The sequence below is a fragment of the Protomyctophum bolini genome, assembly GCF_963924005.1.
Source record: "Protomyctophum bolini genome assembly, chromosome: 12".
Taxonomy (NCBI): Eukaryota; Metazoa; Chordata; class Actinopteri; order Myctophiformes; family Myctophidae; genus Protomyctophum; species Protomyctophum bolini.
The window spans coordinates 2,031,891-2,043,620 of NC_137873.1; the positions used below are offsets into that span (position 1 = coordinate 2,031,891).

General features: G+C 46.6%; 1 protein-coding gene across 1 annotated transcript in view; it reads left to right on the top strand.

The window, feature by feature from the left end:
• The window catches only part of slc6a9 (solute carrier family 6 member 9), a gene marked incomplete at its 3' end in the record, with an annotated part of 17,746 nt that extends 6,351 nt beyond the window's left edge, over positions 1-11,395 (top strand). Inside the window, exons 5-10 of the mRNA XM_080777721.1 lie at positions 7,136-7,373; positions 7,735-7,869; positions 9,361-9,460; positions 9,825-9,925; positions 10,653-10,823; positions 11,138-11,395. Coding sequence (XP_080633847.1) covers positions 7,136-7,373; positions 7,735-7,869; positions 9,361-9,460; positions 9,825-9,925; positions 10,653-10,823; positions 11,138-11,395 — 1,003 coding nt within the window. The remainder of the gene's footprint in view (positions 1-7,135; positions 7,374-7,734; positions 7,870-9,360; positions 9,461-9,824; positions 9,926-10,652; positions 10,824-11,137) is intronic.
• Positions 11,396-11,730: the final 335 nt, after the last annotated feature.

Genomic DNA, 11,730 nt, shown 5'->3' on the forward strand with positions numbered 1-11,730 from the left:
ACGGGTGAGAAGGGATCAACATAGAACGGGTCAGCTCCATATATGGAGATCTAAGGGTTTGAGGTCAGATGTGTAGTTGCTGGCTGGCTCCATATATGCAGATCTAGGTGATGATCCAGTCCATGTATGGTTATCCAGGGTTAGATGAGGTCAGTGTCGTGATCTTCATATATGGAGACGGCCATATATGGTGGCGTGACGTGTCACAAGGCGTGATGTCACAAGGCATAACCATATATGGAGGCGTGATGTCACGAGGCGTGACCATTATATGGAGGTGAAATGCGACCTGCGGTGCCGTTTCCTCTAGTCTAGTGCAATGAATTGCTTCTGCAAAGTTACGAATTTTTACCTTCTTGAATGGCAGCTCTTATCTAGAAAAGTAGCTAGTTATTCATGTGTATGATGAGCCTGTGTGCTTTACTATATTATGTGTTGTGAAACCTTTGGTTTACATGCACGTATCTGTGTCAGGGGCAGGGCTTCTGTCGGTCTGTAGTGTCTGTTTTTGTCTTTGCTCTCATGCTGCAAATTCCCACGGACAAGTGTGTGTACTGCTTGGGGTTGTGGTGAATTAAGCAGCGTGTGTGTTGCTGGGCTGTTCAGCAAGAAGCACTGACAGATGGGGTGGTTCCACTTGGTCTTTTCATTACAACCTGGTGCATCCATCATGCCAGTTCACATTAACTGCGAAGGTGTGAACACTCTTGGCCACATTGCGAGCCAGGCTTCCTGCTGAGGCGGCCTGGCTCACATCGAGTTCACATCCCAGTGAAGTTTAGGTAGCTATTTGGGCACAATCTAGATTCTAGACCAATTAGGCCTATGTATTGCATTTATGCCGTGAACGCTGAAAACGTCCTACATGCTTGGTTGTTAAATGCTTATTGGTCAGGCCTAGGGATGTTGAATCTGGATTCATGGCTGATTGTCACCACTCTGATTGTGTAATTATGTCATTAACTGTTAAGGATCCCTGGCTATTGAGACAAATATGCCTTAAAACATTATACTTGCCCTCTATAACTAAAAATAAAAACACCATAAACATTTTATTTCTTTCGTGAAAAGATAATCTTTCACTTAAGTTGTTTTTTGAGTGGTGCAACCACTCCAAGGAACAGCAATGTCCGTGTCCGAGTGTCCGTCTATGTGTTGGTTCACCCGCCTATGTGACGTTAATGAGCACGAGTATGACTATTAGTACCAGTAGGGGGCGCTGTTGTGCCAGAAATAGAGAGAGGGATAGTGCTGTGCTGTTGCCTGCTAATGAGAGAGAGAGAGAGAGAGAGAGAGAGGGGAGGGGGGAGAGAGAGAGGGGAGTTGCAACACTCAGTTCACACAGGTGTGATTTGTATTAGCATTATGCATTCTATACATTCCATAGGCCATATGACATCAACTTGCGACAGGAGCGGTTCCTATAAAGATTCTCTATTTATTAAATAAATAAAATATTGAAGGTGTTTTTATTTTTTTATTTTAGTTGTAGATGGCAAGTATAATGTTTTAAGGCATATTTGTCTCATTAGCTTAAAAGTTTAAGCTTAAAAGTTACGGTAGACTATGTAAATCAATGGTCCCATTACTGTAAAATGCCTAATGTTTTTGTAGCATATAACCTAGGGCCATTCTATAAAAACTACAGGTTGGATTGCCAGGTACTTACTGTGCAGCATCATTATTTTTAGCATCATTATTTTTAGCTCCTGCTAGTGGCAGGGGTTGAAGCTTGGCTGTTGGTTTGGTCCCAAATATCATATCTTGAAAACTGCAGGCTGGATTCCTGTGTAACATCATGCTCCGCCTATGATCGGTCCGACTGATTTTGGTGACCCATATTCCTTCCTCTAGCGCCACCATTTCGCCAAAAAAAAAGAAAAAAGGAAATACCTCTTGCTCACACTTGACAAGATATCTTGAAAACTTCCTCTGCTCCCCAGTCACCCCCCAATGGCCTTTCCTATTGCCTAACTAAAGAACATAATTGCTAAGAAACTTGCTCGTTGAAGTTTTTGGTGGGTGAACCCTAACCATTGGAAGGACCCTATTTGCCCTGTAGTGACAATGACAATGTTGTTATTTTGGTCTGGTCTGGTTTGGTTTAAGGAGCAGCACAACCACAGCAGTAGAAGGGCTCCCTCGTAACAGAGATCTTGTATCTCAATGGAATTCACCTGTAAAAAAATAACGTTCAAATAAAACGATAACGTACAATTCATGCTTGCCTAATGGAGCATATATTATGCTCGAGCCTTTTCAGTTGTAGAATACACCTGCGTCTTCCCAAGTCCTGGGGCCTCACCCATTGCAAATCTGAGCAGGCATGTGCACTGAATTGTCAAGTGTGAACACACATGCGGACACACCTGAGTTGCGATGTGATTGCAAACATTTGCATTGTAAAAACAAGTGTAGCCATACCCGGAGATAAGCCTGGCAGGGGGTGGGGGGGGGGGGGGGGGGGGTGGCAGTAAGAGGAGAGGACAAGCATGCATAGGCGATGACGTAAAGATAGAGGGATGAGAAAGGAAGTGAAGGGCCGACTGTACATGCATGTCACAGTGGTGACAGAATAGAGAGCTTGTCTTAGACAGTACTGGAGGTAATGAGGCCACTGTACAGAGAGGGACACGAGGAAGGAGAAAATGCAAGGGGGGGAGGATAGTGGAGAGGAGGAGGACCTGTCATTCGGCCTCTCCCTGTAAGGCACGTGAGGTTTCACGGCGGAGTGCGGAGGGCTCAAGTTGTAGGTGCGGAAGAGGAAAGTCTTGACTAAGTATAAATGAGGGACGGGGTGGAGAGACGTGAGATAAGGGGAGGTCAGCGGGAGCGACGGAGATAAAGAAAACTTTTACTGTGTTTTGACTGCAGTTAAGGAACCTGCGTGCCTCTGAGCCTGTGTGCCCGAGAGCTGGTGTGCCTGAGGGTTGAGGGAATGGGGAATGGGGGTGGTGGGTTCAGGGAAGAAGATAAGGACCAGAGGAAGATGCTGCTGAGTCCCATGTGAGTGAGCTGTACTGTAGGTTGTGTGGTCCCTGTATCTCCTCGTGCAGCAGTACAGTCAGTCGCATAATCATCTTCCTTGGCAGCTGTGGCTCTGGAGGTAGAGTGGCCTTGTGGAAACCAGAAGGTTCCCAGTTAAATCCCCGGCTCTTCCTGGCTTCATGTTGAAGAAGTGTGCTACCTTGAATGGTGGCCTCCACCATCTCAGGTTCAGGTTCAGGTTCAGGTTTATTTGTCATTTGTATAAATACAGAGTATACATACAATGAAATTTGTTTTGCTCAGAGCACTCTCAATCTTACATACACAGGACAACAAAAAGACGAAAAACAGGAAAAGAAAGTGCAAGTGAAATGAAGTGCAATGCAGTTCGAGGTCAGCTGTTCAGCAGCCTGACTGCCTGGGGGTAAAAACTGTTACTGAGACGGGTGGTACGAGATTTGATGCTCTGGTAGCGTTTTTTGGAAGGGAGTAGTTTGAACAGGGTATTTGCGGGGTGGCTGGTGTCTTCCATGATGTTATGGGCTTTTTTCATACAGCGCGTGGTGTAGATGTTATGGAGACTGGGTAATTCTGTAGTGCCGATGATTTTAGCTGCTGTTTTAATGGTCCTCTGCAACCTATTGCGATCCTGAGCGGTCGTGTTACCGTACCACACTGTGATGCAGCCAGTTAAGACACTTTCAATTATACATCGATAAAAATTCACTAGACCTTTAGTACTTAAGCCAAATTTTTTAAGGCGCCTCAGAAAGTACAGTCGCTGCTGCGCCTTCTTGAGGATGTACTCGTTGTTGAGTGACCATGTAAATGTGTCTGTGATGTGTATGCCCAGGAATTTAAAGTTATCAACTATGTCGACAGATGACCCTTTGATGGAAATGGGGGTGTGGATACCTTTGGACTTCCTAAAGTCTACAATGATTTCTTTGGTCTTATTGGTGTTAAGTGAGAGGTTGTTGTTATCGCACCATAGAGTTAGATCCTCTATCTCCCTCCTATAGGCCCTCTCATCACCGTCGGTTACCAGTCCGATCACTGTGGTATCATCCGCAAATTTAATTATGATGTTATTCTCATATCTGGCGACACAATCAAAAGTAAACAAGCTGTACAGCAGAGGACTGAGGCAGCAGCCTTGGGGCGCACCCGTTCTGGTGAGAATTGTGGATGAGGTTCTCTCTCCTATGCGCACACACTGGGGCCTACCTGTCAGAAAATCAAATAGCCATTTACAGATGGAGCTGCCCACACCAAGGCCACTGAGTTTCAACACTAATTTAGATGGTACAATAGTGTTAAATGCGGAACTATAGTCAATGAACAGTAGTCTGACATAAGAGCTTTTCTTTTCTAGATGTACCAGGGCAGTGTGCAAAGCAAGAGAGATTGCGTCGTCCACAGATCTATTTGAACAGTAAGCAAACTGTAGGGGATCAATAGTAGCGGGAATGATGCTCTTGATATAAGAGATAACCATTTTCTCCAGACATTTCATGAGAACAGATGTCAAAGCAACAGGTCGGTAATCGTTCGGACAGGTAACAGGCTTTTTCTTGGCAATGGGTACAATTATTGTTTTTTTAAAACACAATGGCACCACGCACAATGACAGGGATAGGTTAAATATGTCTGTATAGACCCATGACAGCTGGTTATAGCATGTCTTAAGGACACGACAGGCTATCCCATCTGGCCCTGCAGCTTTATGAGCATTAACTTTTTGAAACGCTTTACTCACAGTCCTCTGCGCCACCTGCAGGTCCACCGCCTCAGGTGCGCTCTGCGCCGTAGCTGGGTCCGTGTTGTGAGCCTCGAAGCGGGCAAAAAAGTTATTCAGCTCGTCCGGTAAAGACGCGGAGGTGTCAGTAATATTTCCTGACTTGGGTTTATAGCCCGTAACCGCCTGTAGTCCGCTCCACATTCGCCGCGAGTCGCAGCCGCTGTAGTTGAGTTCTAATTTGTCCCTGTACTGTCTCTTTGCGGCTTTGATAGCCTTTCTCAGTTCGTACCTGGATCGCTTGTAGAGTTCGACATCCCCGGATTTGAAAGCGATGGTGCGCTCCCTCAGTTTGATGCGTATGTCATTGTTAATCCATGGCTTCTGGTTGGGATAGGAGCGAACGGAACGTACTGGAATGCAGATATCCACACAGAACTTGACGTAGTCGCCGACAGAATCCGCATATTCATCCAGACTCGTGGCAGAGTCCTTGAAAATGGTCCAATCTGTCGCATCAAGACAGCCCTGGAGTTTGGTAACGTGATCTGTGGACCAGCACTGTACCGATCTCACTGTGGGCTGCTCACACTTCACCTTCTGCTTAAAGGCAGGGAGTAGAAGCACGGCCAGGTGGTCGGATTTCCCAAAGTGAGGGCGCGGTAGCGCTCTATAAGCAGCCTTGATGGTGGAATAACAGTGATCGAGAGTTTTATTCCCTCTGGTTGGGCATTTGACATGTTGGTAGTACTTTGGTAACACAGTTTTCATGTTACAGTGGTTAAAGTCCCCCGCCACAATTGATACGGCCTCCGGGTGTATATTCTCCTGTTTGCTAATGACGCCATACAGCTCATCCAACGCCTCGGCTGCCTTGACTTCTGGCGGAATGTAAACAGCCGTTAGCAATACACAGGGGAACTCCCTGGGGAGATAGAATGGTCTGCATCTTAATGTCAGATGTTCTAGTACTGGCGAGCAGTACTGTGAGGCAATAACCACATCGGTGCACCAAGTGTCATTAATGAGGAAACAAACACCACCTCCCTTTGACTTGCCCGTGACCGTCCTGGAACGGTCAGTGCGGAACACGGAAAACCCCTCCGGTTGTATCGCCCTGTCGGGTGTGTTTGAGTTCAACCACGACTCTGTGAAGCAAAACACACAGCAGTTCTTTATATCCCGCTGTGAACGTAAGCGGCTGTGGAGGTCATCCAGCTTGTTCTCATCGAGAGACTGAACATTAGCGAGCAGCATACTGGGGATCGGGGGTCTGGTAGGTCGTCCTCGTAACCTCACTAGGACGCCACCTCTCTTACCCCGTCTGTGTTTGTTGCTGCTCCGTGGCGGGGTATCCGCGTTGCTATTGTTGTTGTTGTTGTAAAGTTCTCTCGGTAAATACCGCGGCTTCCAATCGCTGGGAACATCCAATCTTATGTCCAGTAATGTCTTACGGTCATAAACAAGAGTGCACGAAGAGACAGAGACATAAAACATGAAGACAAACAATAAGATGAGAGCTACTCTGAGCGTGTCGCCATAGTACGGCGCCATCGAGCTGACAGCTGGGTTGCCAGGTCTGACCGTAGAGTGTCCTTGAGCAAGACGAGTGTGAATGGATGAATGTAGCACACATTGTGTTCATACATTGGGAGGTGAAGCGGCGAACAGTCGACGCCAGCGTCCTCACTTCCCACTTTCACACACCAATGGTGGCGAGCTCACACCGACCGACTCATTGGAGGCAATGTAGGGTCCAGTGTCTTGCCCAAGGACACTTGGACGACCTGCTATACCAGGCCTCCTGCAGCACCCAAGTGACTTAAAAGCTGAAATGCAGTCATTGTACCTTATCGTAATTTGACTTGTAGAAGGTTGGGACTGGGAGTTCAAAAGCATTGTGCTGTAGTGATTTATCTAAGGACGAGGGCTTTCAAAACTGAAATGACGTTTAGTATTAATACCGTATCTGGTCATGGTCAAGTGGACATGGTTCTGGATTTGTTTGTCTTCTGTCAAAGCTATAGAGTTAAGCATTTAATGGGGGGTAAAATGGAAATTTGTGTCCTATAGATCATTATTTGAATAAATTAATTTGACTTAATAAATAGATGAAAATACTTTTACTAACCCTTGCCATTATTACAATGTGTATGCTAGCAATCAATTTGAGAACCCATCGGCCCAAAAAAGGAAAAACAGTGCCCTCTGCTGTTTGTTTAGAATCTGTTCTTTAGAGAGATTAGCCAGCAATTAACTGCATCTGAAAAGACTGTATTGACCTTTACACTCAACTGCCAGCATGCTGGCTAGTTTCAGCCGCAGTGTCACTTCTCAACAGCATGCTCAACTGCACTGCTCAAGTTGAATCACTCCTGACGCTTAGTTTCCTCTGTCTCGTATATCCAGGGACAGCATCATCATCAGCATAACGAACTGTGCGACCAGCGTGTACGCGGGCTTCGTCATCTTCTCCATCCTGGGCTTCATGGCTCACCACCTGGGCGTCCCCGTGGACGAGGTGGCTGACCACGGCCCGGGGCTGGCCTTCGTGGCCTACCCAGAAGCCCTCACTCTGCTGCCCATCTCGCCGCTCTGGTCCCTGCTGTTCTTCTTCATGCTGATCCTGCTGGGACTGGGCACGCAGGTGAGACCCGGGAGCACGTGTTCATGGACATGTTCGCCATTTTGTTTGGTTCGGTGTATTGGTGTGAGTTCGGTCTCGAGGTTGAGAATACCACAATGCGGGTATTGCAATTATTAATAATGCAAGTATTGCATTATTTCTGTTTCACTTAGTTTTTACCATTTTTGTTATTTTCCTAATTGTTTGTTTTGTTTTGTAAAGCAACTTTAAGTATAGAAAAGCTTGTGTGCCATGGTTGGAATGCCGTACTTTATGTCTAACTTCACATCTTTCTCCTGGCTGATATTGTCTGAGACTTTAGCTCATTATTATGATGATTGATGATTGTTTTTTGACCCTGTGTTGTTTGCCGTACTTGTAGTTTTGCCTGCTGGAGACCCTGGTGACGGCCGTGGTCGATGAGATCGGAACAGACTGGATCATGAGGAACAAGACGGTGGTCACTGGGGGAGTGGCTATAGTGGGCTTCCTGCTCGGGGTTCCACTGACCACACAGGTACATCACCGTGGTTACTGGGGGAGTGGCTGTAGTGGGCTTCCTGCTCAGGGTTCCACTGACCACACAGGTACATCACCGTGGTTACTGGGGGAGTGGCTATAGTGGGCTTCCTGCTCGGGGTTCCACTGACCACACAGGTACATCACCGTGGTTACTGGGGGAGTGGCTATAGTGGGCTTCCTGCTCGGGGTTCCACTGACCACACAGGTACATCACCGTGGTTACTGGGGGAGTGGCTGTAGTGGGCTTCCTGCTCAGGGTTCCACTGACCACACAGGTACATCACCGTGGTTACTGGGGGAGTGGCTATAGTGGGCTTCCTGCTCGGGGTTCCACTGACCACACAGGTACATCACCGTGGTTACTGGGGGAGTGGCTATAGTGGGCTTCCTGCTCGGGGTTCCACTGACCACACAGGTACATCACCGTGGTTACTGGGGGAGTGGCTATAGTGGGCTTCCTGCTCGGGGTTCCACTGACCACACAGGTACATCACCGTGGTTACTGGGGGAGTGGCTATAGTGGGCTTCCTGCTCGGGGTTCCACTGACCACACAGGTACATCACCGTGGTTACTGGGGGAGTGGCTGTAGTGGGCTTCCTGCTCAGGGTTCCACTGACCACACAGGTACATCACCGTGGTTACTGGGGGAGTGGCTATAGTGGGCTTCCTGCTCAGGGTTCCACTGACCACACAGGTACATCACCGTGGTTACTGGGGGAGTGGCTATAGTGGGCTTCCTGCTCGGGGTTCCACTGACCACACAGGTACATCACCGTGGTTACTGGGGGAGTGGCTATAGTGGGTTTCCTGCTCGGGGTTCCACTGACCACACAGGTACATCACCATGGTTACTGGGGGAGTGGCTATAGTGGGCTTCCTGCTCAGGGTTCCACTGACCACACAGGTACATCATACATGTTGCACAAACCCATAGCGTTGCTGTCGAGTGGAAAGCTTCATAGTTTCACCTTTTCTTTATATATATATATATATATATATATATATATATATATATATATATATATTTATATGGCCATATTAATGGCCTACTTAATCATACTACAGCATCACACAAAAGTAGCATTTAGAAAAATGTTTTGTAAATCATGTCACATGATTTACAAAACATTTTTCTAAATGCTACTTTTGTGTGATGCTGTAGTATGATTAAGTAGGCCATTAATATGGCCATATAAAGATTCATGTCAATTTTCTGAAAGATTTGAGGCACATTTTAACGATTTTTCAAAAATAGCAGACCTACAAGTTGTGCCACTCGGTGGCGCGCTATGAGCTTGTAGATCTGCTATTTTTCAATAGCTAAAGTTGAACTTAACTCAAGTGGTGTGTGATGTGCATTAGTGCTGCAGTGCATGCAGAAGAGGTATTGTGATGTTGTATGAGTTTAGTGTGACATCTAGTGGTGGAACGTTGTCGCACTTTTAATTATTGACTTTTGCCTTTGTTTGCTGTGTGTGTGTTTAGGCAGGAATCTATTGGCTGTTGCTGATGGATAACTACGCTGCTAGCTTCTCTCTGGTGGTCATCTCCTGCATTATGTGCATCTGTGTTATGTATGTCTATGGTAAGTAACCACGGTCATCTCCTGCTGTATCTCACCACTACACACACGTAGTAGTGAAATATTCTATTGATGAATCTCTGGAATTATTTGAATTAGAATAATTCGAATAAAGATTTTTTTTTTTTTAAATATGTTGCCTTTCTATGTTTTTATAGGTGTTATATATCAATAATAGATTATGAAACGATTATTTATTTATTTATTTTATTTAGATCATTTTAGACCTTGAACATACTATACGTTGTTACACTTTTCAACATTCATTTAGACTGGGCCTCAGGTCTAAATGGGCTAACTGTCCCAGCCCTACTTCTCTGCGTGGTGGACTGTGACTGACTGTGTTGTGTTGCATGATGGGTTGCAGGCCACAAGAACTACTTCAGAGACGTTGAGATGATGCTGGGATTCCCTCCTCCACTCTTCTTCAGGGTCTGCTGGAGATTCGTCTCTCCTGTCATCATCAGTGTAAGTGCACACACGCACTCACTCACTCACTCACTCACGCACTCACTCACTCACGCACTCACTCACTCACTCACTCACTCACTCACCCACCCACACACAGTTTAATTACTGTGACTCACTTTTGATGATACTGTGTATGTTGTCAGTGCCCTGCGAAAATGTCATTTTCATGTAATCAACTTCTCACATCCCATGGAACATGACCTGAAATTTGTCAGAACATTTCATAAGTTAACAATGGCAAATGCCAGAACATTTGGGATCGCATGAACCGGTGTGAACTCATAAAAGCGTGCCTACCCTATTTTATACAGTCCCTGGCATCTTGGTCTTGGTGACACATTGTCATTATGGACCTGACCTACATTTCAATCCGGCCGCTGTTGCTTTTATTCCCGATATAAAGTTTTACTGCACGTCTTGCTAGAGAATTGAACCCTTGCAACTATGATCAGTGGTATTTCCACAGAAAGCATTAGTGCACTAATCTGCTATGCCGACCAAGAAACACGGCGTGATGGATTAGTGTTCTGAACTTTTATTTTCTTTCTCTTTTTTTTTTGTCATGTGATAATATGACCAGCCATAGCTATTTTTTTAAATAAAATCTCACTGTTTTGAAACTAGTATTCAACAATAAATGCCTGAAACCAGATGATGATGATGATGGTGGTATTCAACTGAAGGCTTAATAAACTCTCTTCTTCTCTCCCACATCTCCTTCCAGTTCATTCTGATTTTCACGGTGATCCAGTACAAGCCCATCACCTACAACGACTACGTGTACCCCAATTGGGCCCTGTTGATCGGCTTCTTCATGGCCATGTCCTCGGTGGTCTGCATACCCATCTATGCCCTCTACAAGATCTCCAAGTCCCCGGGAAACACCTTCATGGAGGTACGGTGCTGTGTCCCCTTGAACGCCTGCTTCTCCTGGCTTATCTGCTGCTGCATACTCACTGGTGTTTTGTTCACAGTGGTTGGTTATAATGCACCATAGACAAAAAACAAACAAAAAAAACAATGTTAATTGCCAAATATCTACTACAGAGGACCTGGCACACAGTTTTACGACACTGGGACCGAGGTCTGCATTCCTTATGTATTTGTTTTTCATTCTCCCTTCACTTATTCTTTCTTGTCTCTCTGTCTGTCTGTCTCTCTGTGTGGCTCTCTCTCTCTCTCTCTCTCTCTCTCTCTCTCTCCCCCTAGCGGGTGCGGGCTGCATGCCGGGCAGACCCAAAGTGGGGCCCGGCCCTACGCGAGCACCGGATAGGCGTCTATGCGCCCATGGCGTCCGAGCCGGACGCCGTGGAGGTGTGCCCACTCAAGGAGAAGGAGAAGGAGGAGCCGAAGGAGGAGCCGAAGGAGCAGGAGAAGAAGGAGGACATCAGCCTCACCAGCCTCACCATCCAGGGAAGCAACGGCTCCACCACCAACACACACAACAGCCCCAACCCCAGCGCATAGACACTCGGGGGGCGGGGGGTGGGGGGGGGGGGGGCACACAGCTCGGTCGCCCACATTACTGAGGGGAGGGGAAGGCCTCGGCCCTCGGCCGCCCCAGCATCTGCTCCTTCATTCACCTTCTCTCCCTTTCCCTCCCTTCATCCCTCCCATGTCCTCAAACCTCATACCCACCCATTCTCCTCACCCGACTTTCCCACAGTCCTCTGTGGGGGAGATCCCATTCGCTGGAGACCTTTACATATTGTAAGGGCTTATTATTTCTGTCCTAACCTCTTCTATCTGTCTGTCGTCTCTATAGAAAAGAAGAAAGAAAGAATGAAAGAAAGATAAATTAG